This window comes from Capra hircus, chromosome 6 (assembly GCF_001704415.2).
Source record: "Capra hircus breed San Clemente chromosome 6, ASM170441v1, whole genome shotgun sequence".
In the NCBI taxonomy this organism is placed as follows: domain Eukaryota; kingdom Metazoa; phylum Chordata; class Mammalia; order Artiodactyla; family Bovidae; genus Capra; species Capra hircus.
In genome coordinates this window covers 117436890-117464062 of record NC_030813.1, presented here as the reverse complement: position 1 = coordinate 117464062, position 27173 = coordinate 117436890, and the positions used below count along the sequence as shown (strand labels likewise).

The 27173-nt window shown below is 56.5% G+C and overlaps 1 protein-coding gene across 1 annotated transcript in view; it reads left to right on the top strand.

Moving 5' to 3' along the window:
* The window catches only part of PCGF3 (polycomb group ring finger 3), a 53248-nt gene that overhangs the window by 10140 nt on the left and 15935 nt on the right, over positions 1–27173 (top strand). The window contains 8 exon segments of the mRNA XM_018049886.1: positions 5876–5913; positions 6251–6398; positions 9653–9770; positions 10622–10718; positions 11466–11521; positions 15135–15245; positions 16238–16270; positions 16273–16325. Of these exon segments, the coding sequence (XP_017905375.1) occupies positions 9662–9770; positions 10622–10718; positions 11466–11521; positions 15135–15245; positions 16238–16270; positions 16273–16325 (459 nt within the window). The 5' untranslated portion in view covers positions 5876–5913; positions 6251–6398; positions 9653–9661.

Below are 27173 nucleotides of genomic sequence, written 5' to 3'. Positions count from 1 at the left end.
GTGAAGGGGCAGAAGACTGGCCCCCCAGCGCAATGGAGGCTCGGACGGGGCAAGCGGGCACAGGTGACGTCCTCAGTGGGTGTTTCCCCAGCGGGCCATCCACACAGAGCTGTGGCCACTGCTCCTCACGGCACCCTCGGTCCCACAGCCCTGAGGGACAAGGGCAGGTGTCTGTGGGCAAGGGGGCTGAGAGTCGGGGTGGGCACCACTCACAACAGAAAGGGTGAGCTGCCCATCCATGTGGCTGCTCGGTTAGTCTCAGGAGGCTGCCTGGCCCTGTCTACACAGCGTCCAGAACCAGGGCCCACGGGGCCCTTTAAAGTATGTGTCACTTGTCAGACATTTCCCAGGGAAGCTGTTTAATACATTTTCAGGCTACTCTGAGCAATTCTGTGGCAATAAATTTGATGACCAGTTCCCTAGGAAAGTAAAGCTTGGCAGCAAATTAAAGCTTAGCAGTAAAGCTTAGACTGCAAAACAAATTAAAAAACGGTAAGGTTCTCATAAGGTATGTCAGTAGAAGGCAGCATGACCAGGGTGGGCTTGAATGGGGAGGTGGTTCTTTCTCGGGGGTCCGGAGGGCAGGGAGCGGGGACTGGCTGTGGCCAGAGCCTCCAGGAGAAGCCATGGGAGGCCCCTGGTCACACCCGGCCACAGCCACAGTCAGAGAGCCCGGACTGTGCTTGTCTTGGCACTGGTGTGGGGAGGCATCCTCGCAGCAAAGAAGGTCTGAGGATGCCTGTGAGTGTGGATGAGGCTGTGTGTGTTTGCAGTGTCAGGCGGAAGTGAGCACGAGGGTGTGTGTGTGCAGTGTCAGTGGAAGTGAGGATGAGGGTGTGTGTGTTTGCGGTGTCAGTGGAAGTGAGGATGAGGGTGTATGTGTTTGCAGTGTGAGGCGGAAGTGAGGATGAGGGTGTGTGTATGTGTGCAGTGTCAGGCAGAAGTGAGGATGAGGGTGTGTGTGTGCAGTGTCAGGTGGAAGTGAGCACGATTGTGTGTGCAGTGTCAGGCGGAAGTGAGGATGAGGGTGTGTGTGTGTGTGCGGTGTCAGGCGGAAGTGAGCACGAGGCTGTGTGTGTGCAGTGTCAGGCGGAAGTGAGGATGAGGGTGTGTGTGTGCAGTGTCAAGCGGAAGTGAGGATGAGGGTGTGTGTGTGCGGTGTCAGGCGGAAGTGAGGATGAGGGGGTGTGTGTTTGTGGTGTCAGGCGGAAGTGAGCAGGATTGTGTGTGTGTGTGTGTGCAGTGTCAGGCGGAAGTGAGCAGGATTGTGTGTGTGTGTGTGCAGTGTCAGGCGGAAGTGAGCAGGATTGTGTGTGTGTGTGTGTTTGCAGTGTCAGGCGGAAGTGAGCGAGAGGCTGTGTGTTTGCAGTGTCAGGCAGAAGTGAGCAGGATTGTGTGTGTGTGTGTAGTGTCAGGTGGAAGTGAGGATGAGGGTGTGTGTGCAGTGTCAGGCGGAAGTGAGCACGATTGTGTGTGTGTGTGTGTGCAGTGTCAGGCGGAAGTGAGCACGAGGCTGTGTGTTTGCAGTGTCAGTGGAAGTGAGGATGAGGAGGTGTGTGTGTGTTTGCGGTGTCAGTGGAAGTGAGGATGAGGGGGTGTGTGTTTGTGGTGTCAGGCGGAAGTGAGGATGAGGGGTGTGTGGTGTTGGTGGTGTCAGGCGGAAGTGAGGATGGTGTGTGTGTGTGGGTGGTGTGTGTGTGCGTGTCAGGCGGAAGTGAGGATGAGGGTGTGTGTGTGCAGTGTCAGGCGGAAGTGAGCAGGATTGTGTGTGTGTGTGTGTTTGCAGTGTCAGGCGGAAGTGAGCGAGAGGCTGTGTGTTTGCAGTGTCAGGCAGAAGTGAGCAGGATTGTGTGTGTGTGTGTAGTGTCAGGTGGAAGTGAGGATGAGGGTGTGTGTGCAGTGTCAGGCGGAAGTGAGCACGATTGGTGTGTGTGTGTGCAGTGTCAGGCGGAAGTGAGCACGAGGCTGTGTGTTTGCAGTGTCAGTGGAAGTGAGGATGAGGAGGTGTGTGTGTGTTTGCGGTGTCAGTGGAAGTGAGGATGAGGGTGTCTGTGTGCAGTGTCAGTGGAAGTGAGGATGAGGGTGTGTGTGTTTGTGGTGTCAGGCGGAAGTGAGGATTGTGTGTGTGTGTGTGTGTGTGTGTGCAGTGTCAGGCGGAAGTGAGGATGAGGGTGTGTGTGCAGTGTCAGGCGGAAGTGAGCAGGATTTTGTGTGTGTGTCTGTGCAGTGTCAGGTGGAAGTGATCGAGAGGCTGTGTGTTTGCGGTGTCAGGCGGAAGTGAGCAGGACTGTGTGTGTGCAGTGTCAGGCAGAAGCGAGCCCGAGGCTGTGTGTTTGCGGCGTCAGTGGAAGTGAGCAGGACTGTGTGTGTGCAGTGTCAGGCGGAAGCGAGCGCGAGGCTGTGTGTTTGCGGCGTCCGTGGAAGTGGGGCCAGTGGGTTTGCCTGGCATGCCGGGAGCAGCGGCGAGTGCTGCTGGTTAAGACTAGCAGGGCTTTCTCCTGAACTGCATTCAGTGAGGAGCTCCAAGCTGTGGCTAGTGACTGTGCTTACTGCTTTCCTGCTGCACAACAAGCCTGGTGTGTTTTCCTGGAGGAGGAAAGGGGATAGGTGTGTCACACAGGTGTATCATGTGGGGCTGTGGCGTCCGGGGTGTTGCAGACGGGTGGACAGGTCTGGACAAGGCAGTGGTCCGAGGTGCATGGTCAGAAGAAGGGCCTCTTCGTGCAGGAGTGAACGCTGCTGAGTTCTGGAGTGGCCCTGCGAGGTGGGTGGCGTGCGGCCTGGCCCTTCCGCAGCGTCCGGGGCTGAGGCCAGTGTCTGGCCCCTGCTGCTTCCCCCGGTGGCAGGGGCCGTATGGGAGGGGTCAGTGGCTGCAGGTGAGCAGTGGCCTTATATCCTGGGGGGCTGGGATGTCCTTGTCACCGGGACTTTGTGGAATAGAGGACAGAAGCCTGGGCGGGGAGTGACTGAGTCATGGGGTGGGGTGTCCTGTGGAGGCAGGTTCTGTCAGGAGGGAGGTGTGGAAGGTTCCAGAGGAGAAAGGCTTGCTGGGACCGTGAGAGTCCTTGAGAAGCAGGAGGGTGGAGCCTGGATCAGCCTGGAGCCCAGGGAAGGGGGTAGAGGTGCCCACCGTGCCCTGGGGGAGCAGCCGAGGGGACGAGGCCACAGCAGAATCAGGGCCCCGGGGGCAGCCAGGCCTCAGCCACCGTCTCCAGCCTGGACGGGCTTGTCTGGGCAAGACACGTAGAGGCTCAGTAGGCCCAGGGCGTTGAGAGGCTGAGGGGTGTGCCCCAGGTGTGCAGACACACGGATGGACTCCTCAGGCGCAGGGCTGTGGGTTATTTCAGCCAAAGGTCACAGCAGAATCTGTGAAGGAAGTGGCAGATGGGACGAGCCTTAGGGGACCCGGCACCGCGTCCAGAGCCCTCTCCCCAAGTAGTCAGGATGGACGTGCTCAGCGATGGGAAGGGCTGTCGCCCCAGAGACCAGGGCCCACGGGCTCTCATGGAGGCACCTGCTTGGCAGGCCCTCAGCTCCCAAGGACCCCGCTGAGCTTTCAGGGAAGCTTTAAGTCACTGGTGGAAGCTGTCACCAGCCAGGTTCCCAGGCGCCAGCCACGGCCGTCCCCACTCGCCTCTCCCTGCCGAGCCTCAGCGGTCAGCCTGGGAGCGATACGAGTCAGTGCCCCGGCCACGCTGCCTCCGCACGGGACAGCCCAGCGGACGGCGCCGGTGTCGAGGGTCATGGGGCCAGAGGACGGCGCCCCGGGGCCTCTGGCTCGAGGAGGGGCAACCGACGGCCTGAAGTGTTGCACTGTTGTTTGGTTTCGTTTTATAAAATTAGAGATCTTGTGTACACACATATCGGAGAAGGCGATGGCAACCCACTCCAGTGTTCTTGCCTGGAGAATCCCAGGGACGGGGGAGCCTGGTGGGCTGCCGTCTGTGGGGTCGCACAGAGTCGGACACGACTGACGCGACTCAGCAGCAGCAGCACACAGACAAGGCACTGTCAGGACACCCTGACACAGCGGACTCAGGAGGTGTCAGCAAGACGGGGTCGGGGCAGGGGCCTGTGCGCCTCGGGGAGCTGCCCGGCGGGACGGCAGAGCTGGGGTCGGCCAGGCAGGGTGCGTGTGTCCTCCCCAGCTCGCGTCGTGCCTCACACGTCTGGTCTCCATCCGCCTGGAGTCGGCTGTGCGGGGATGCTTGTCAGGAGATGCCTGGTTTAAGGGAGAATTCTCACCACGAGGAGTGATGCTTGTGTTCGGTGGCTTTTTGGTACAGTACGCTTTTTAGGGTGGTGTTTACCACACTGAAGTGCCCAGTTTCATGGTGCAGTTGCTGTCTTGGAGCACTTGTCCGGTCATGCATCCTGCTGGCGCTGACCTCGGGTTGCCGCTGCGTCCAGGAGACACACAGCTGCAGCTGCTCCCCACAGGCGGCTGCTGGGAAGAGAGCTCTGCAGTCAGACATGAACCTTCCAGTGGATGGAAGTGTTAGTGTTGCTTGGATGGAGACCTTTGTCCCGGTGGGGGAGTTCCTTCTGCTCTTAATTTGCTGAGAGTGTGTGTCTCTGGAGAGATCTTAGCATCTCACTCCTTTTAGCTTTTGTCACGATGGCATTCGTAACTTACACGGAGCCCCTCGGGTTCCAGGGCGCCCCTCCACACTCTGCAGGCGCTGCTGCTGCTGGTGGCCTGTGTCCCCCAGGGCCCTGGCCTGTGCTGTGCAGCCTCGCCCGCAGTCGGGAACACCGCCCCCTGTGTGCTCGGGCGGGTCTACCTGGGGCAGGCTGCTGCACGCAGGTTTGGCGGAACCCGCCTGGCTCAGCGTCCTTAGGGGTCCAGAACTCTCAATTCTGTTTCCATCCACCTCAGTTCTGGTGAGCTGTTTTCAAGCAACTTGTCAAATTCCTTAGGTGTCTTCAGCTCTGTTAGCGTGAAGGTATTCCTGATATTCTAATGTTGCTCAGAGGCGACTGTAGGGAGGTGTCCTGGACCCCCGTTCTCCCGACCTCCTCCGCTGCTCTGGCTTGCCCTGTTTGTCGCCTGCGGTGTCTGAACGGTGTGCCTGCTCGTGGCATTTATCACTTACTGTCCACCTTCTCGAGAATGTCGGCTCTGGGGATCTGTGTCCCTTGCCCACTGACCTCTGAGGTCACATGTGCAGCGTCCGCGCCTGTGTCACTGGCCGCGTCTAAGCGACGCTAAGTGCAGGTCCCCTCCCTGCCTCCCCCCAGAGCTCCGGGAACGACTCCGGCCTCCTGGCCCTTCAGCTCCGTCTCCCCGACGGTGGCTGAGTCCTGCAGGGCCTGGTTGCCCGCTTCTCTGCTGCCGCTTGCCCCAGCCCCCACTGTGCTCGCTGTCCGTGGGCCTGGCGCCACTGTCCGCACACACATGTGCCCGTTGGCATGTCTGTCCCCTGCGGTGACCCAGAACCCGCGCGGAGCCTGTGGGCATCCTCGTGTGGCTTCCCCAGGTGAGCCGCCCTGGGGACACGTTCCAGGGCGGGAACTGCGAAAGCAGCCGAGGAGTCACATGGCTGCTCTCCCAGCTTCCCGCCAGGTCACCCAAAGCCCACCGCCTCCCCGGGAGCGTCTCTGGGCCCCTGGGCACGTGGGGCAGCCCCAGCTGTCCCCGGCCTCCCCACCACCACCAGCCCCCGGGCCTTGAGCCACCAGGCTCCTGCCGGGGCCTGCCCGTGTCTCCGTGGTTCCTGCGGTGCTGGACCATCCACCAAGCTTGCTTTTCTTTCTGTTGCTCCGAGCAGGTAAAGGAGAGACCTGTTGGCCTGAGCCGCTGAAGCTGCCTGTGCGGGGCCAGGCTCCGTGGAACGGCGCGCGTGGGTGACACCCCATCCCTGTGTCTCCACAGGCTTCAGAATGTAGCAGAAGACCTGGCTCTGTGTGCAGGTAACGCTGTGTGAGCTCTGAGCCTTTGCGTTCAGTGCGTGTGAGTTGATAAGCTAACCTCGAGTTACACTTTGTTTTCCACTTACTCTATTGTAGCCGTAGAAAAAGTCAGTGCCTTGTAGCTCCTTTAAAATTTCATCTCTGACGGCTCCAGAGCAGGTTCGAACACAGTTACTCACATACATTCCAGTTTTTTCTGATCAATATTTCTGATCCGCTCCGTTTGGCTGTCTGCTCTGTGGGGCTCTTCATAGCTTCTGCCAGAAACGTAACTGCAGGGCTGCGTACGTCGCGTAAGTGACGTGACCTTGAACAGCAGGTGCCATTTCTATGCTAGAAAATGGAAACACCGCAAGAGACGCAAGGACGGCGCGGACGTGAGGAGCCACAGCACGGAGGGCGCGGCGGACACGGCGTGGGCACGGCGCACCCGTAGGCGCACCAGCCGATGCAGAGGCAGCAGGAGGGACAACGGCCTCGAGGAGGTGGGCACGGGCTTCCCGCGCAGGCCCCCGGGTCCTGGCTGAGGTGGGGCGACAGCGGGCGTTGGCTGCTGGGGAGTGTGGCTGGTCACGCACCTGACTGGCGTGGGGGGCCGCAGGGGCAGAGCTGGAGGCCGGGCCCCTCATGGGGCTCAGGCTCTGGTAGGGGCCTGTCAGACCTGATGCCGGGGCGCCCCTGCAGTGGGGTCCTCGCCGGGGTGTCACCCATCACGCCTTCGGGGACACACAGGGCTTTCTTCCTGAGGATCCTGCCCTCCTCGGGGGCTGCTGAGTGTTTGGAGACTTCACGCACCCTCGCTTCCTCGGTGGAGTCTCCCCCGCTGACCCCACTGAGGCTTCCTGAGCCAGCGCTCCTGCAGTTGTCCTCGGGTGGCGACCCTCACTGCCAGCCTGCCTTCCGTTTACCAGCTCACGTTCTGGGAGGAAGTGCGCCCCTTCCCTGCCTGTCTGTCCGTGTGGCCTCACAGGCTCCGGCAGTACTCCGCTGGCCACCAGCAGTGATGGTTGCTGTCCCGGCTGTAAGCACAGGTCCATCAGTTCCTCGCCCACCCAGGGCCGGCAGAGCATCCAGGGGCACTGGCTCCTGTGGCAGAGGCAGTGTGGGCCCTAGGCCCAGGGCTGCCCCGCCGCGGTCACTCCCGGGGGGGGGGCGGAGCTGAGGGCAAGTGGGCGTGTCCACACATGCACACACGTCTGTAAACTGGGCATGCCCACACTCGTGCACACACGTCTGTAAAGTGGGCGTGTAGAGCAAGTAGGCATGTCCACACTCATGCACACATATCTGTAGAGTGGGCGTGTCCACACACACACATCTGTAGAGTGGGCGTGCCCACACTCGTGCACACACATCTGTAGGATGGGCATGTCCACACGTGCACACACGTCTGTAGTGGGTGTGTCCACACTTGTGCACACACATCTGTAAAGTTTGCGCGCCCACACTCGTGCACTTACGTCTGTAGAGTGGGCATGCACACACGCACACACGTCTGTAGTATGGGTGTGTCCACACTTGTGCACACGTCTGTAGAGTGAGTGGGTGTGTCCACATTCGTGCACACCCGTCTGTATCTGTTTGCCTGCTGCCGTTAAAGATGAGTTCACGCTGACCTTGACCCTGGTCTGTGTGATTTGGAGCCGGTTTTGGCCTGGCTGTCGGGCTGGGGGCAAGTGTGAGCCTGTCGGGCATGTGAACAGTGCCCAGTGAGTCAGAGTGCTGTGCTGGGTTTGGTCAGGCAGGTGGTAGACTGCACCCCGGGCCCCGGCGTCCAGCGGAGTTCTCAGTCGGCCTTCCTGTCTCTGCTTCGCTTTGCTGGGCAACGAATCTGGTTCCTCCCACCTTGCGTTACCACCCGTTTCTTCCAGCCACACGGGGCGTACAGGCCCTTCTTCATGGAGCCGGTCTCAGCAGGTCCGAGCAGTCAGGCAGGCTCCGCTCAGCACCTGGTGACTGTGACACCGAGTGCCTCGCCCCTCAGACTTCGGTTTGCTTCCCGGGGCCCGCGGAGCCCCTGTGGGAATGACCCTCGTCTCTCCTGACAGCTCAGAACCACTCGGGGCTGCGGGAGAGGGCTCGCTGGTGAGGACCCCGTGCTGGCGCTCGCCTGCGAGCCTCCTGTCCTACACGCTGTGACAATCATGGGCGTCCTTGCTGGCACAGCGGCCCTCGTGTTTCCAGGTGGCCTGTGCCCAGTGCCTCAGGCTGTGTCGATGGCTGCTTCCGGGCTTGGTGTAAGGTGACGGTTTGGTCTGGTCGGGGCCTCCCCGGGGTCCAATGTGGCCTCATCTGCCCGCCCAGCTGTCTCCTTCCCTCTGCCTGTCCTCAGACAGTGCTGAGCCGGGAACATCTGCACGGGAGCCAGGAGCCGTGTGCTCTCGTCTGCAGGTGAGGCCTCGCTGTGCCAGGCGAGCTCAGTGCCCAAGGCTGCCATGGGCCTCCTGGGCCTTGGCCTCCATCTCCCAGGGCGTTTCTGCCTCTGGGCAGAGTTGTCAGTGATCCTGGTTGTGGAAGCTCCTTGCACCCTGCGCAGCATAGCATCCAGATGAGTGTCCTGCTCGAACCACAGCGAGTGTCCCGGAAGCTGGCGGCTGAGTGAAGCCTCAGGGTCTCAAGCTGGCTGGTGCTACCGTAGCCTGGGCGTCCAGGGCTGCAGTCCAGGTGTGGGCGGCACTGCTTGTCTCAGAGCTTGCCGCTCCTGGAAGCCGCTTCCCACTCACAGCCTGCAGGCGGCTTCTCCCACATCTCCTCTGAGCCTCTGGCGCCCCAGAAGGGCCCTGTGGCAACACGGCCACCTGGGGATTCCAAGGGGGATCCCGTCTCCGGAGCCTTTTGCTCTGTGAGGTGACACACAGGTTTGGGGAGGACATAGCTCTTCAGGGCTGTTTCTCCCGCGCAGCCTGCTGTTAGGGCGGTGATGACAGACCCTGCCCTCGTGAGCCTGTGGTCTGAGATCGGAGCCAGTCAGAGCCACTGCGGCACTGGGGTGGAGCGGCGCGTCCTCACTCCGACATGGTCACACACGTTTGGACTTAGGATGCTGTTGTGTGCTGTGCTTCCTTGGGTGGGGCACGGGCCCCGACTGCTCACCTGTGTCATCTTATCGGAGGAGCCAGAGCTCCAGACGGACCCTGTCCTGCCCAGCACAGCCCGCCAGCTCCCTGGCCTCCCCTCCCGCAGCTCCAGAAACCTCTCCTGCGCCACCTCGCCAGCTGACCTCGCGGGTTCTGAGCAGGAGGAGCGGTCGGGCTGCCTGGAAGGAGGGGAGGAGCACGTGTGCGGCCTGGTGCTGCCCCAGGAGGGGTGACCTGGCCCAGTGGGGGCGACTGCCTGTCTCATGGCGGAAGCAGGGTTGCAGGGTGCGGTCCTGGCCTAGTGGGAGCAGAGGGACCTGGCCTGGTGGGAGCGGGGGGCGGGGCCTGGCCAGGTTGGAGCCAGTCGGAGGAGGTGGGGGGGACCTGGCCTGGTGGGGGCGGGGGGTGGGGACCTGGCCTGGTGGGAGTAGGGGCGGGGGGTACCTGACCTGGTGGGAGCCGGGGTTGGGGGGACCTGGCCTGGTGGGAGTGGGAGGCGGGACCTGGCCTGGCGGGAACCGGGGTCGGGGGGACCTGTCCTCAGCCCTCCTCATGCTGAGCTCCTCCTGGCCACACTGGAGCTGGATTTACGTTGAACCTGAACCTTTGATGAAACATCAGACTACACCATACTTTGGCTAATATGCTTTTTTCTGTTGCAGAAGCCAAAGATGCTGACCAGAAAGATTAAACTCTGGGACATAAACGCCCACATCACCTGCCGCCTGTGTGGGGGATACCTCATCGACGCGACCACGGTGACCGAGTGTCTGCACACATGTGCGTGCAGAGCGTTCCGTCCTCTAACACTTGGGCTTCTTTCCCCAGAGCATTTACTCAAGCACAGAGCAAGACCCGGCAGCAGAAATAAAGGAGGCCCTGAAGATAAATGAGAAAAATTATCTGAAGTTAAAACACGGGGGGTAATTTCAGCATAAGAGGTATCATTTGAAAAAGCTAAATAAATGCAAGGGACACTCAGTCATTTGTATGTAACAGCTAAAGCGTTACATGTGGTGTGGCAGAATATCGGCCTCTAGTGGCCCAGAGTGTTTATTTTTGCCGTTTGCAAACGAATCCCTTAAACCTTGTGTTCCCTGCCCACCGCGGGCTGGCCTGTTGCAGGCTTTAGCTTGCAGCTGGTGCTGAACTTGGGTGTCCTCCTCCTTCAAGCGCCACCCCTCTCCCCACACCCCGCCAGTCTTTACCAGCAGGCTGGGTCCTGGAGGGCTGGCCCAGGGTGCTGAGGGCACTTCCTAAGGTTAAGCGAATCCTCTGACAGTGAGGATCTTTGATCTTGTATTTCTCACTTTAGAAGATGCTTGCCAGTTTTGATAAAAATTTTATTTTAAAGGTAATTGTATTTTAGATATTGGCTTACAGTGCTTTATGTTACATTCACTGAATCTTATCCCATTTGGTCACGCAGAGACGTTCTGGTGCTCTCTTAGGCTAACGTAGAATTTACCTGTTCCCTGCTGTGATGGGCGCCCCGTGATGGGCATGAGGGCGCCTTCCCCCTCCAGTCTGTGTCCTCCGTGGGAGGTGGGCCCAGGTGACGGGCCTGGCCCGGGACAGGGGGCCAGCGGGAGGAGGGCCCCTGCCCACTGCTGTTACCCGCCCCCCTGCAGTCTGCCGCAGCTGCCTGGTGAAGTACCTGGAGGAGAACAACACCTGCCCCACATGCAGGATCGTCATCCACCAGAGCCACCCCCTGCAGTACATAGGGTGAGCACCTCGGGGTGGGGGGCCATGCCGGAGGAGCTCTGCAGGAGGCGTGTCGGGCCCATTCCGCCCCCGTCCTGTCCTTGCGGCTCCACAGAGCTTTAGGAGAAGGCGGGGGGTCGGGGAGTAGGAGGTGCAGAGGATGTTGTGGGTGCTGGAGGCTGGCTCTGGGGGGGGGTGTGTGTGTGTGTGTGTCTCTGGTGTGCTGGCTCTGGTGTGTGTGAGTGTGTGTGTCTCTGGTGGGTGTGTGTGGGTGGGTGTGTGGGTGTGGCTCTGGTGTGTGTGTGGGTGGGTGTGTGTGTGTGTGTGTGTGTGGCTCTGGGGTGTGTGTGTGTGTGTGTGTGTGTGTGTTCCACACATTCACATCAACAGGAGTGTCCAGATGGGAGAGGTGCTCCTTGCACAGGTCCTGGTCAGGGACGTTTGAGAAAGCCCCCCTGGTCTGGCACAGCCCAAGACTGCCTGACCCCTGCAGGGCTTGAGAAGCCAGCGGGTGGGGGCGCTGGTCGCCAGCGGGCCCTGCCTGTGTCCTCTGAGTGTTCTCAGCATCTGGAGTCCACACTCTGGTGTGTCAGCTTGGACCCGGTGTCACTCTTGCTGGCACAGACATTCTGTGAGTGCAAACTAGAAGCAGAATTCAACTGAAGTTCCAGTTTGTGATTGTGGAGTGTGTTATTGTTACATGGAAAAGGTTTGAGAATTAGAGGATTGACGTTTCTGGCTAACCCACCTGTTCTGTTCTTTTGCCAGTCATGACAGAACCATGCAGGATATTGTTTACAAATTGGTCCCAGGCCTCCAAGAGGGTAAGTGTCAGAACCTCCCCCTGGACCCCCGTGTCCTCAGTAGGGCCTCCAAGGGCCTTTTCGCTTGGGGGTCCTGGCTTTGGACGTCTTGCTTGGCCTGTCCTGAGCTCCCTGCCATCTGCTCGCTCATCTTGTCCACCCTCGCTCACTCGTCTCTCTGCGTTTGGGGGGCACCCAGTGCCCGGCATGTGTGCAGCCCTGGCCAGGCCCGGAGGTGCAGAGCAGGGGGCGCCTCCTGCTTGTGCCGCCCAGAGGTGAAGCCAGGAGCCCTGTGTCAGCCAAGTTTAACAGGATTTAAACGTTAAATACAAGCTTTAAGTCAATCTTACGAGACTTGAAATACTATGTGGTACCAGTACCCTGAGAGTGGGAATGGATGTTCTCTCCACAGTTCTGAGCCCTGAGACCGTCCTGTCCTTGGTGAAGGGTGGTCCACTCAGAGTGGGTGCTGGCTGGTGGGGCGGTGCCAGCTGATAAAACCTAGCTTTCTTTCCAGATACGAGGCAGCAGTTCATTAGGGAGTGCTTTCTCACCGTTGTGTTTCAGAAGGTTATAATTTAAAGAACAGGCTTACTCTGTTAGCTCAGTAGATGTCACATCTGACTTTTAAGACACAGCTTAGGAAGCAGTACCGTTAGAGTCTTCTTCCACTGTTCACAGAGTTCATTCAGGAAAGAGCTTAAGTTTTCTGAGTAAATATTTTTAGAAACTGTCATCTTTTGATATTTGAAGGGTTTTCTACTTCCATGGTGCCTCAGATGGTAAGGAATCTGCCTGCAATGCAGGAGACCCGGTTCCGATCCCTGGATCAGGAAGGTCGCCTGGAGAAGGGGATGGCCACCCACTCCAGTGTTCTTGCCTGGAGAATCCCATGGACAGAGGAGCCTGGCAGCTGCAGTCCATAAGGTCACAAAGAGTCGGACGTGACTGAGCAACTAACACTTTCTTTTCTAGCGCTGGGGAAAGGCAAAGAATACATGGAATTAAAATACTGATAGTGTTAAAAAGTATTCTGGGGTGTCTTAAACATGCTAAGGTCTCATAAAGCACCCGGTGTGCTTACGACCTGGAGTCCAGAGCTGCCGGCTTGGCCCTCCTCCTTGTCATTTCATCTAGAGGTGTTGCCATTTGTTCCCCAAAGAGGAGTCTCCTTGAAGCAGCACCTCTGTAAGCTGGGAGGGTGGTGCTGACTCCGTATCAGCGTCAGGAGCTCGTGGGCGTGGCCGTCCTCTCTCTCACGGTTTGGCTGATTCCAGGCCCTCAGCTTCCCGTGTGCGGGTGGGATGGAGAGGCCCCTCCCAGGTGGGACAGTCCAGAGGACTTCACGGGTGTGGTCCTGCGGAGCTGCAGCTCATGAGCCCCAGTTTCTCAGCGTGTGTCCCTGCGTGTGTCCCAGAGTCTGTCCTAGGGTGCGTCCCAGCATGTGTCCTTGCATGTCACTGGTGTGTGTCCCTGTGTGTGTCCCCGCGTGTGTCCCTGCATGTGTCCCCGCGTGTGTCCCTGCGTGTGTCCCTGCGTGTGTTGCTGCGTGTATCCCTGCGTGTGTTCCAGCGTGTATCCTTGCGTGTGTTACCGGTGTGTGTCCCCACGTGTGTCCCTGGCGTGTGTCCCGGCGTGTGTCCCCACGTGTCCCTGCGTGTGTCCCCACGTGTGTCCCCGCATGTGTCCCTGCGTGTGTTTCAGCGTGTGTCCCTGCGTGTGTTTCAGCGTGTGTCCCTGCATGTGTCCCCGCGTGTGTCCCCGCATGTGTGCCTGCGTGTGTCCCTGCGTGTGTTGCTGCGTGTGTCCCTGCGTGTGTTCCAGCGTGTATCCTTGCGTGTGTTACCGGTGCGTGTCCCTGCGTGTGTCCCTGTGTGTGTCCCTGTGCGTGTCCCTGCGTGTCACCAGCATGTGTTCTTGCGTGTATCCCTGCATGTGTTCCAGCATGTGTCCCAGCACAGCAGTTAGGTTAGATTTCTCTTGTGCTCCCACGATTGGGAAGGGTGGCGGTGTCTCACGTGTGCTGTTGAGCGGGGTTCTGAGGCTCTACGGGAGGAGGCTGGCAGGGAGGCACGCTTCTGATTGGCCTAGCCCACATTACCCGGTGCTAAGCATGCAGGTGGTTTCTGATACCTCAGTGTTGGAAATAGGCTTTATCTCCTTAGGCACTTACCTGATTATTTCTTTGGGATACATTACTAGCAGTTTATGTAAGTTACCTTGATTCTGGGAAATATTGAGGGCTGGAGGAGAAGAGGGTGACAGAGGATGAGATGGTTGGATGCCATCACCGACTCAATGGACATGAGTTTGAGCAAGCTCCAGGAGGTAGTGAAGGACGGGAAGCCCACAGGCTGCAGTCCGTGGGGTCATAAACAGTTGGACACAGGTTAGCTACTGAACAACAACCTTCCTGAAAAGTTATCCCAATAGACCTTTCTATACCTGTGTGTATCTGACATCAAGTCTTGTTATTTTCAATTCTTTTTCATTTAGATAGGTAAAAATTAAATAGGAATTAAAACTAGGTACAGACAGACCTCAGAAATACCGCAGGTTCAGCTTCAGACCATTGCGATAAAGCAAGCATCGCAACAGGGTGAATCACATCAACCTTTTGGTTTCCCAATGCATGTAAAAGTTATGTTCACATTATACTGTGGGCTACTGAGTGTACAATAGCATTATGGCTAAAAAGTAGTGTACATCTCTTAGTTAAAAACACAAAACGAAAAAAAAACTAAAATAAAAACATCAAAGTCCTGATCACAGCTATCATAACAGATATTATAACAATGAAAGAGTTTAAAATATTGTGAGTATTACCAAAACGTGGTGCAAATTGGGTTGTGTGTGTTTGGTTCCAGTGTCCCCCAGCTCTGCGCTGGCCCTCGCGTGTCAGTCAGTTCTGAGAGGCCTCCCTGCTTCCGTCTTAGCCCGCTGCCTCACACGTTCGTTTTTTTCCTGCACAGTCAGGTGTTTTGCAGCATCTGCCTGGGTCTAGGACGTGACCAGGGCATGCTCCTGGCCCTCACAGAGCTTGTGGTATTTAGGGAGAGAGACGTATAGTGACTTGAGCTCTACTGGGTCACCGGCCCGTAGGTCTTTTCCACAGTGCGCCTTGCGGTTACTGGTCTGGGTTAGATTTCCTTTGCTCCCTGCCACATGGCCCTGAGGAGTGGCTGCTGCTTTGTTACCTGGGTGTCACCCGCCCCTCAGTAGCCGCCTGTGGCAGAGAGTCGGCCCTTCCCAGGGGCGTGCGAGGACTCAGCCTGGACAGCTGTCCTCTCGCCGCCCGGCCCCACTCGTGCCTGAGGCCGCCGGGCAGGAGGCTGTGTGCGGCCCGCCTCCATCGCCTCCATCCAGTGGAGACCCCTCCCCGGTGGGGGGCGGCTCAGGCACACCTGGAGGCCTGCCCTGGGGGAGCCAGTGGCACCTGCACTCACGGGGCCCGGGCCACACGGCTGGCAGCCGCTCTGAATTCCTGGGGCACGGTCTAAAGTCGTCATTTCTCGTGGGCAGCAGCCTTCAGACCTCTTCATCCAAACCTGCCCTTCTCTCGCGTGGTTGCGTGCAGAACCCTAATATGCCCTCACCTGCCTAAGACTAAGGGTCACCTGTTGCCTTTTCACAGCGGAGGCGAGGAACCAGAGGGAGTTCTACCGCAAGTTGGGCCTGGAGGTGCCTGGGGACGCCAAGGGGGAGGCGTGCTCCGCGAAGCAGCACCTGGACCCCCACCGGGACGGTGAGCGCCCGCCTCCCCTGCACAGCCCCTGCCGGCCGCTGACGGCGCCCTGGCACCAGCGCCCGCGCGGCGCTGACGGGCGCGGGGGCCGCTGCGAGGCCGGCTGCTGATGGGCGCCCTGGCACCAGCGCCCGCGCGGCGCTGACGGGCGCGGGGGCCGCTGCGAGGCCGGCTGCTGATGGGCGCCCTGGCACCAGCGCCCGCGCGGCGCTGACGGGCATGGGGGCCGCTGCGAGGCCGGCTGCTGACGGGCGCGGGGGCCGCTGCGAGGCAGGCGCCCGGTCCCAGGGCTTACGTGCTGGGCCGCAGCAGGACCTGCGGGGGCGCCGGCGCTGCCTGGAGGTGGGTGTACGGGACCACGTGAGCACGACGGGCCCCCCAGGGCTCTCTCCCAGTTTGCCTGCTTGCTTGCAGAAGGGCCAGCTTCTCCTTGGCTTTGACAGAAAATTAATGGTGCTTTGAATCCGTACGTATTGTAACAGTTTCTTCAGACCTTTGACTCCATGGGCCGCACAGGTGCCTGAGCGCTGTGGTCTCTTCTGTGCACCTCTGAACACCTGAGAAGGGGAGGCCTTGGCTGCTGACCCAGAGGAGCGGGCGCTGCGCACCTGCAGGCTCGGGGCCCGGGGGTGAGGCCCCGAGGCAGCTCGGGGGCCAGGAATCCCGTCTTTGCCGAGCTGGAGGCCTGACTTGTCAAGCCGTGCGGGACCAGCGCGAGCTCTGGGAGCCGTGCTGTTGGGCAGAGTTGAGATGGGCCGCCCTGGTGGTGCCCGGCCGCCAGCACCCTGCCCAGGACCCCCCCGGCCGCACCTGCCCCCGCGCAGCCTCGCGAGCGCTGCGACTGAGGCCCTGCCGACCGGCGCTCCTCCGACGCGGGCACGCGTGCCTCCTGTCACCGTGGGGTTTCACGGCGTGTGAGCGTTCTGTCGGGAGAAACAACAGTTTACCACTTTGGATATTCTGATTCAGTCTTTTCTGTTTTCTGCTGAAAGGAGAAACCAAAGCGGATGACAGTTCGAACAAAGAGCAGCGGAGGAGAAGCAGGAGGAAGACGGTGATTACCACCGGAGCGACGAGCAGGTGGGCACGCGGCCCAGCCTTGGGGGCTCTCCTGACAGGAAGGGCCGGGAGGCAGGGAGGAAGGGAGCCGGCGAGCTCTCCTGACAGGAAGGGCCGGGAGGCAGGGAGGAAGGGAGCCGGCGAGCTCTCCTGACAGGAAGGGCCGGGAGGCAGGGAGCCGGCCGCCTCTCCCCTGACAGGAAGGGCCGGGAGGAAGGGAGGCAGGGAGCCGGCGAGCTCTCCTGACAGGAAGGGCCGGGAGGAAGGGAGCCGGCCGCCTCTCCTGACAGGAAGGGCCGGGAGGAAGGGAGCCGGCGACAGGAAGGGCCGGGAGGAAGGGAGCCAGCCGCCTCTCCCTGACAGGAAGGGCCGGGAGGAAGGGAGCCGCCGCCTCTCCTGACAGACAGGGCCGGGAGGAAGGGAGACAGCGACAGGAAGGGCCGGGAGGAAGGGAGCCGGCCGCCTCTCCCCTGACAGGAAGGGCCGGGAGGAAGGGAGCAGGCCGCCTCTCCTGACAGACAGGGGGGGAAGGAGCCGGGACAGGAAGGGCCGGGAGGAAGGGAGCCGGCCGCCTCTCCCCTGACAGGAAGGGCCGGGAGGAAGGGAGGAAGGGAGCCGGCGGGCTCTCCTGATAGGAAGAGCCGGGGAGGAAGGGAGCAGATGGGCGCATAGCCCGGGCCTTGGCCGGCTCTCCCCTCACAGAGACGGGCCGGGAGGAAGGCACAGCAGAGATGGTCGTGTGCCAGTGGTTCTCTGAGTCTCCCCTCGACCGTTCTCCTCCTCCCGTTTCTCCTCCTTCTTCGTTTGGCTGCACAGCTTGTGGGATCTTAGTTTCTAGGGGCTGAACCCGCGCCCTCAGCAATGAGAGCGCCGCCTGGCAACCGCTGGACGGCCGGGCACTTCCCTTCTATGGCTAATTGCCAGAGTGACCCCTACCCACTGCAGAATGCTTTAGGAACGAAACAGTTAAAGCAGATGTCTTCAGTGGGGAGTGGGGGGATGGCGTCTTCCACGCAAACTGCAGTGAAAATAGCCAGGACACAGCCTGCTGCTGGTGGCACTCACTGCCAGGGGTCAAGCGAGAATCACGGGGCCCTCCCAGCGATCCTGCTGGGAGTGCGATGGTGTCGCACCTCCCCGTCGCGGGCTTCTCTTAGCGCACCTTGACTTGGCGCCTGCAGTGGTCCTCACACGCCCTGATGGAACGGTTGTCTCATCAGCGCCAGAATAAGAAAATGTCAGCCCTCACTGTCACTCAGCGTGATTTGGGAGGTCCCGGCCCCGACAGTGAGGAGATGGGAACGTGAGCTGGGCGTGCTGTGACTCTCGGGCACACACCTGTGACTCAGCTCCTCGAGGTGCTGAGACCCCTTTTCTAGTGGTAGGACCAGCGTGTCAGAGTCAGAGGGTGGGTGGCTTTGTTCAGAAAATTAATAAGAACTTTAATGCAGCCTAGCAATAAATGTGAGAGACCAAAACAAAGACACCAGAACCTTCTGGAAGAACACAGAGAAAATTGCATAACTGGGTGTTCCTGGATGGAAGGTTGACCTTAGGATTCGAGTTCTCCCGAAATTAATCTCAGTGGTTGTGATTGTAATCAGTTTTATAAATAAGAATGTAACCAACTGCTTCTGAAGCTCATCTGAAAGAGGAGAAAGTCAGCAATAGCCATGAGAACTTAGGGTCTTGGCTGTAGCAGAATATATGTGTAACATATCTGCACACACACATTTATACATATAGGCTCCTTAGGAGACACTGAGATTCAGCTCCAGACCATTGTAGTAAAACAAATCATGAGTTCTTTTAGTTTCCAGTGCTTATAAAAGTTATGCTTCCACCGTATTGTGGTCTATCAAGCGTGAGGTTTTGTTATATCTAAAAAAGGTTGTTTAGTCGCTAAGTTGTGCCCGAGTCTTTTGCAACCCCATGGACTGTAACCCTCAAGGCTCCTCCGTCCATAGGATCTCCCAGGCACAAATACTGCAGCCAGTTGCCGTCTCCTTCTCCAGGGGATCTTCCCAACCCAGGGATCGAGCCCACGTCTCGTACATCTCCTGCATCACAGGCGGATTCTTTACCACTGAGCCACCCGGGAAGCCCTCAGCTCAGCTCAGTGCAGTGCAGTCGCTCAGTCGCGTCCAACTCTGTGCGACCCCATGAACCGCAGCACGCCAGGCCTCCCTGTCCATCACCAACGCCCGGAGTTCACTCAGACTCACGTCCATCGAGTCCGTGATGCCATCCAGCCATCTCATCCTCTGTCGTCCCCTTCACCTCCTGCCCCCAATCCCTCCCAGCATCAGAGTCTTTTCCAATGAGTCAGCTCTTCACATGAGGTGGCCAAAGTACTGGAGCTTCAGCTTCAGCATCATTCCTTCCAAAGAAATCCCAGGGCTGATCTCCTTCAGAATGGACTGGTTGGATCTCCTTGCAGTCCAAGGGACCCTTAAGAGTGAGTCTTCTCCAACACCACAGTTCAAAAGCATCAATTCTTCGGCGCTCAGCCTTCTTCACAGTCCAACTCTCACATCCATACATGACCACAGGAAAAACCATAGCCTTGACTAGACGGACCTTAGTCGGCAAAGTAATGTCTCTGCTTTTGAATATGCTGTCTAGGTTGGTCATAACTTTCCTTCCAAGGAGTAAGCGTCTTTTAATTTCATGGCTGCAGTCACAATCTGCAGTGATTTTGGAACCCCCCCAAAATAAAGTCTGACATTTTCTGCTGTTCCCCCATCTATTTCCCATGAAATGATGGGACCAGATGCCATGATCTTCGTTTTCTGAATGTTCAGCTTTAAGCAAACTTTTTCACTTTTCTCTTTCACTTTCATCAGGAGGCTGTTCAGTTCCTCTTCGCTTTCTGCCATAAGGGTGGTCTCATCTGCATATCTGAGGTTATTGATATTTCTCCCGGCAATCTTGAGTCCAGCTTGTGCTTCTTCCAGTCCAGCGTTTCTCATGATGTACTCTGCATAGAAGTTAAATAAGCAGGGTGACAATATACAGCCTTGACGCACTCCTTTTCCTATTTGGAACCAGTCTGTTGTTCCATGTCCAGTTCTAACTGTTGCTTCCTGACCTGTATACAGATTTCTCAAGAGGCAGGTCAGGTGGTCTGGTATTCCCATCTCTCTCAGAATTTTCCACAGTTAATTGTGATCCACACAGTCAAAGGCTTTGGCATAGTCAAGAAAGCAGAAATAGATGTTTTTCTGGAACTCTCTTGCTTTTTCCATGATCCAGCAGATGTTGGCAATTTGATCTCTGGTTCCTCTGCCTTTTCTAAAACCAGCTTGAACATGAGGAAGTTCATGGTTCACGTACTGCTGAAGCCTGGCTTGGAGAATTTTGAGCATGACTTTACTAGCGTGTGAGATGAGTGCAGGGAAGCCCTCAGGGGAAAAAACAAATAAGGTACATTCCTTAATTAAAAGATACTTGATTGCCAAACAATGCTAGCCATCATCTACCACAAACATTCAATTCCTAAAAAACGCAGTATCTGTGCAGTGCAATAAAGCAAAGTCTGCCCACACATATTTTCTGCCGTTTTGCAGCTCAGTGGTAAAGGCCCTGTCTGCAGCGCAGGAGATGCACGGGACATGGGTTGGTCCCTGGCCGGGGAAGACCCCCTGGAGGAGGAAATGGCAGCTCACTCCAGTATTCTTGCCTGGGAAATCCCATGGACAGAGGAGCCTGGCGGGCTACACTCTGTAGGGTTGAAGAGAGTCGGACACTACTGAGCAACTAGGCACACATACGTATATAAGCACTGGGGTTCGGGACACCTCCCGGGGGTCCACGTCTCCGCCTTTCTGGGCTCTGAGAGTTACCTCCTGTTGGACTCGGAGGTCTTGCTGCGGTCTGGGTCAGGCTGCTGACCCAGCCTTTTCAGGTGCAGGGTGGGCCATCTTGTTAACCCCTGTTCTGTCAGTTTTAAACCTCCAGTGTTTATCTTTATTGTTACTAAATTTTGCCTTTTTTATCACAAACATGCCAAAAAGGTGTCTGTGTGATTGGCTGCTTTCAGAAGAGCCAGCAGGCTGTCTCGGGAACGGGGGAACGGGCCCCACTGCGCCCCTTGGAGGCCACAAGTCCACGCCAGGCTGAGCCTCGTGCGCTGGTCTGTTGTTGGCCCCAAGAAAGGTAGGGCAGGGGTGGCCTTGGCCCGAGACAGGCCTGCTGGGGCCCCCAGGCGTGAGGAGCAGGGGCGGGGCGGGCCCCCCAGGCGTGAGGAGCAGGGGCGGGGCGGGCCCCCAGGCGGGAGGAGCAGGGCGGGGCGGGCCCCCAGGTGGGCGGGGCAGGGCGGGGCGGGCCCCCAGGTGGGAGGGGCAGGGGCGGGGCGGGCCCCCAGGTGGGAGGGGCAGGGGCGGGGCGGGCCCCCCAGGCGTGGAGGAGCAGGGGCGGGGCGGGCCCCCCAGGCGTGAGGGGCAGGGGCGGGGCGGGCCCCCCAGGCGGGAGGAGCAGGGGCGGGGCGGGCCCCCCAGGCGGGAGGGGCAGGGGCGGGGCGGGGCGGCCAGGCTGGAGCCTGGGGTGGGCGGGGACCGGGCGGCAGGGCTTCGGGCAGGTGGTGGTGCAGGTGCGCGGGGACGCACTCGAAGGCAAACCTGGGGGACTTGCTGAGCTCTACCGACCTGGGCCCTGAGTCTCCATGTTTATGATGTAGCCACAAACCACAGACACTGAAAAACAGGCGTCTTTGCGCAGCCTCCTTTCCTCAGTTAAAAATGCCTTCTGAGGTGGTATTTGAGGTGCGCCATGGGGCCACTTCCTCCGGTTGCCGTGGTACGTGGCGCTGCGGTGGGCCCTGTGCTGTCCTGGGCGCTTGCATGGCTCAGGCCTCGGAACAAGCATTCTGCTGTTTCCTGTCTGGTGTTCTGACTATTCCAGTCCTCACAGACTCCTGGGTGCTGGCCTTGGTCTTCCTGGCACATCTCCATGCGCTGTTCGTGCCAGACTCCGGGGTCTGTGATCTGTTTCATTGCCCGTCCGCCTCCAGCTCCTGGGGCAGCCCTTGGTTCCTTCACACGCAAATTCTTGCTGTGTTCATGGGTATGTGTTGCATGTTCTGATGTAATCATTTCACAGGAACTGTATGTATATGTTTAGCTTTGGTACCAAGGGGAGACGTCTCAGAGCTGAAGATAGTCTCTCTCTCCCATTTTTATTCTCTAGGAAAGTTTGTATAAGATTGAGAACATCCGTTTTATTGAATATTTTGTTTAAACTTCCCATGAAGCCATCAGATCTTAGCTGTGAAAAGAAGAGAAGTGAAAAGCAAAGGAGAAAAAGAAGCATCTGAATGCAGAGTTCCAAAGAATAGCAAGGAGAGATAAGAAAGCCTTCCTCAGCGATCAGTGCAAAGAAATAGATGAAAACAACAGAATGGGAAAGACTAGAGATCTCTTCAAGAAAATTAGAGATACCAAGGGAACATTTCATGCAAAGATGGGCTTGATAAAGTACAGAAATGGTGTGGACCTAACAGAAGCAGAAGATATTAAGAAAAGGTGGCAAGAATACACAGAACTGTACAAAAAAGATCTTCACGACCAAGATAATCACAATGGTATGATCAGTCACCTAGAGACAGACATCCTGGAGTGTGAAATCAAGTGAGCCTTAGAAAGCATCACTGCGAACAAAGGTAGTGGAGGTGATGGAATTCCAGTTGAGCTATTTCAAATCCTGAAAGATGATGCTATGAAAGTGCTGCACTCAATATGCCAGCACATTTGGAACACTTAGCAGTGGCCACAGGACTGGAAAAGGTCAGTTTTCATTCCAGCCCCAAAGAAAGGCAATGCCAAAGAATGCTCAAACTACCGCACAGTTGCACTCATCTCACACGCTAGTAAAGTAATGCTCAAAGTTCTCCAAGCCAGGCTTCAGCAGTACGTGAACCATGAACCTCCTGATGTTCAAGCTGGTTTTAGAAAAGGCAGAGGAACCAGAGATCAAATTGCCAACATCTGCTGGATCATGGAAAAAGCAAGAGAGTTCCAGAAAAACATCTATTTCTGCTTTCTTGACTATGCCAAAGCCTTTGACTGTGTGGATCACAATTAACTGTGGAAAATTCTGAGAGAGATGGGAATACCAGACCACCTGACCTGCCTCTTGAGAAATCTGTATACAGGTCAGGAAGCAACAGTTAGAGCTAGACATGGAACAACAGACTGGTTCCAAATAGGAAAAGGAGTGCGTCAAGGCTGTATATTGTCACCCTGCTTATTTAACTTCTATGCAGAGTACATCATGAGAAACGCTGGACTGGAAGAAGCACAAGCTGGACTCAAGATTGCCGGGAGAAATATCAATAACCTCAGATATGCAGATGAGACCACCCTTATGGCAGAAAGCGAAGAGGAACTAAAAAGCCTCTTGATGAAAGTGAAAGAGGAGAGTGAAAAAGTTGCCTTAAAGCTGAACATTCAGAAAACGAAGATCGTGGCATCTGGTCCCATCACTTCATGGGAAATAGATGGGGAAACCGTGGAAACAGTGTCAGACTTTATTTTGGGGGGGGTTCCAAAATCACTGCAGATTGTGACTGTAGCCAGGAAATTAAGAGACACTTCCTCCTTGGAAGAAAAGTTATGACCAACCTAGACAGCATATTCAAAAGCAGAGACATTACTTTGCCGACTAAGGTCCGTCTAGTCAAGGCTATGGTTTTTCCTGTGGTCATGTATGGATGTGAGAGTTGGACTGTGAAGAAAGCTGAGCACCGAAGAATTGATGCTTTTGAATGTGGTGTTGGAGAAGACTCTTGAGAGTCCCTTGGACTGCAAGGAGATCCAACCAGTCCATCCTAAAGGAGATCAGCCCTGGGATTTCTTTGGAAGGAATGATGCTGAAGCTGAAGCTCCAGTACTTTGGCCACCTCATGCGAAGAGCTGACTCATTGGAAAAGAGTTTGATACTGGGAGGGATTGGGGGCAGGAGGTGAAGGGGACGACCGAGGATGAGATGGCTGGATGGCATCACGGACTCGATGGGCGTGAGTCTGAGTGAACTCCAGGAGATGGTGATGGACAGGGAGGCCTGGCGAGCTGTGGTTCATGGGGTCGCACAGAGTTGGACACGACTGAGTGACTGAACTAACTAGGAAGATCTTAAATTATGTTAAATTTGCTTAATGATTTTCATCCTACTCGAGTCTTTTGTTTCTTTTTAAGATTATTTGATAAGTTATGTTTTTTCTAGGAAAGTTTGTACTTGGACTTAGGTTTTCACAGAATTCTTTTGTCTGTCGTTGGGCTTTGCAAGTGCCTGGTTATTTCTCCATTGCTCTTCCTAGTATCCCACTGATGTCTTCTGCTTTTTTGGTCGTTCTTGCCAGAGATGGAGCCACATTCTTTTCTGTTAATCATTTCTTTCTGCTCTGTGTTCCCTGTTGTTCCTTCTCTACTTTCTTGAGTTGAACATTCTTTAATATATGCATTGGAAATTTTGAACATCAAATCTTACAAACAAGGTGACAGTAATCAAAACATTGTGTTGCAGGTGTTACGGTAGATTTTTTAATCATTGTGGAGTGTGGAAATAAGCCCTTAGATTCAAGGTCATTTGGTTCCAGCACAGGTGCCATGACCCTTCCTGAGGAAAGAACAGTGTCTTGGATGGTGCTGGGACAGCTGTACAGCGGCATGCAGAAGGCTCCCCCACGCCCGGCCTCTCGAGACGTGGAAAGAAAGTGAAAGTCGTACAGAAGATTCCCCCACGCCCCGGCCTCTCGCGACGTGGATGACGTGGAAAGAAAGTGAAAGTCGTGCAGAAGATTCCCCCACGCCCCCACCTCTCGAGACGTGGATGACGTGGAAAGAAAGTAAAAGTCGTACAGAAGACTCCCCCACGCCCCCGCCTCTCGCGACGTGGAAAGAAAGTGAAAGTCGTGCAGAAGATTCCCCCACGCCCCCGCCTCTCACGACGTGGAAAGAAAGTGAAAGTCGTGCAGAAGACTCCCCCACGCCCCCAGCTCTCGAGACGTGGATGACATGGAAAGAAAGTGAAAGTCGTGCAGAAGATTCCCCCACGCCCCCACCTCTCGAGACGTGGAAAGAAAGTGAAAGTCGTACAGAAGATTCCCCCACACCCCCGCCTCTCGCAACGTGGATGACGTGGAAAGAAAGTGAAAGTCGTGCAGAAGATTCCCCCACGCCCCGGCCTCTCGAGACGTGGATGACGTGGAAAGAAAGTGAAAGTCGTGCAGAAGATTCCCCCACACCCCCACCTCTCCCGACGTGGATGACATGGAAAGAAAGTGAAAGTCGTGCAGAAGATTCCCCCACGCCCCCGCCTCTCGAGACGTGGATGACGTGGAAAGAAAGTGAAAGTCATGCAGAAGATTCCCCCACGCCCCCACCTCTCGAGACGTGGATGACATGGAAAGAAAGTGAAAGTCGTGCAGAAGATTCCCCCACGCCCCCACCTCTCGAGACGTGGATGACGTGGAAAGAAAGTAAAAGTCGTACAGAAGACTCCCCCACGCCCCGGCCTCTCGCGACGTGGAAAGAAAGTGAAAGTCGTGCAGAAGATTCCCCCACGCCCCCGCCTCTCGAGACGTGGATGACGTGGAAAGAAAGTGAAAGTCGTGTAGAAGATTCCCCCACGCCCCCACCTCTCCCGACGTGGATGACATGGAAAGAAAGTGAAAGTCGTGCAGAAGATTCCCCCACACCCCCAGCTCTCACGACATGGATGACGTGGAAAGAAAGTGAAAGTCGTACAGAAGATTCCCCCACGCCCCGGCCTCTCGTGACGTGGATGACGTGGAAAGAAAGTGAAAGTCGTGCAGAAGATTCCCCCACGCCCCCACCTCTCCCGACGTGGATGACGTGGAAAGAAAGTGAAAGTCGTGCAGAAGATTCCCCCACGCCCCCACCTCTCGTGACGTGGATGACGTGGAAAGAAAGTGAAAGTAGTGTAGAAGATTCCCCCACGTCCCCAGCTCTCGAGACGTGGATGACGTGGAAAGAAAGTGAAAGTCGTGCAGAAGATTCCCCCACGCCCCCAGCTCTAGAGACGTGGATGACGTGGAAAAAAGTGAAAGTCGTGCAGAAGATTCCCCCACGCCCCCACCTCTCGAGACGTGGATGACGTGGAAAGAAAGTGAAAGTCGTACAGAAGACTCCCCCATGCCCCGGCCTCTCGCGACGTGGAAAGAAAGTGAAAGTCGTGCAGAAGATTCCCCCACGCCCCCACCTCTCGAGACGTGGATGACGTGGAAAGAAAGTGAAAGTCGTGCAGAAGATTCCCCCACGCCCCCACCTCTCGAGACGTGGATGACGTGGAAAGAAAGTGAAAGTCATACAGAAGATTCCCCCGCGCCCCCGCCTCTCGCGACGTGGATGACGTGGAAAGAAAGTGAAAGTCGTGCAGAAGATTCCCCCACACCCCCGCCTCTCGCGACGTGGATAGAAAGTAAAAGTCATGCAGAAGATTCCCCCACGCCCCCGCCTCTCTCGACGTGGAAAGTGAAAGTGAAAGTCGCTCAGTTGCACCCAACTCTCTGCGACCCCATGGACTATATAGTCTGTGGAATTCTCCAGGCCAGAATACTGGAGTGGGTACCCTTTTCCTTTTCCAGGGGATCTTCCCAACTCAGGGATCGAACCCAGGTCTCCTGCATTGCAGGTGGACTCTTTACCAACTGATCTATCAGGGAAACCCAAGTTAACTCAAAATGTAAGGGCTCAAACCTGGAAACTTTGCGGGAAAACACGAGAGAAACTCTTTAGCTTCTTGGGTTAGGCTTGTAGTTCTCAAATCCAAAACCAAGAACACAACTCAGGAAAGAAAACTGATGAAAGAAAATTCATCAGATGAAGAAATACTGCTCCTGGGACTCCCTGGCAGTCCAGTGGCTAAGATTCTGTGTTTCCCCTGTGAGGCACAGGTCAGCTACTGGTCAGGGAGCTGAGATCCCTCAAGCCATATGGTACAGCCAAAAGGAGTTGCTGCTCTTTAGAAGACACTACCGAGAAAAATTTTAAAAGCCACAGACTGGGAGAAGATACTAGCAAAGGACATTCCTGAAAAGGACTTTTATCTAGAATATGTAGCTCTTAACTCAGTAAGATGAACAGTCCAGTTAACAAAGTGGCAGACATTTCGTCAGAGAACAAATACAAGTGTTTAATAGTTACATTCCCTGGTGGCTCAGCTGGTAAAGAATCTGCCTGCAGTGTGGGAGACCTCGGTTCCATCCCTGGGTTGGGAAGATGCCCTGGAGAAGGGAAGGGCTACCCAGTCCAGTATTCAGGCCTGGAGGATTCCATGGACAGAGGAGCCTGGCAGGCTACAGTCCGTGGGGTCTCAAAGAGTCAGATTTGACTGAGCAGCTTTCACTAATAGTCACAAGAAAATGTGTTCAACATCATTAGTCATTAGGAAAATACAAATTAAAACCATAATGAAATAGCATTTTACACTCACCAAGATGGCTGTAATCCAAAAAATGGTGACAGGTGTTAGCAAGGAGGCGGAGAAGTGGGTCAGCAATGTAAGGTGCTGCCGTGCACTGGAGTCTCCGCACTTGACTGTGTGGCAGAAGTCAGATGGGAGGACTGTGCTGCGTGGTCCCATCTGTAGACCATCCAGGAGAGGCTGGTCCACAAACTCAGGCCAGCGGTGGCTGGGGCGGACTGACCACCAAAGCCGCGAGGGTCTTTATGAGGTGATGGGTGTGACCTCAGACTGGGTGGCGTGGTGGTTGCGCAACTCTTAAGTTGACTAAAAATTACTGGATTGTATACTTAAAACATATATGTAAATTGTACTGCAACGAAGCCGTTAAAAACGTACAGACGTGCTTTTAACTTAGTGTATTTAAATAGGTAATACATTTGGGGA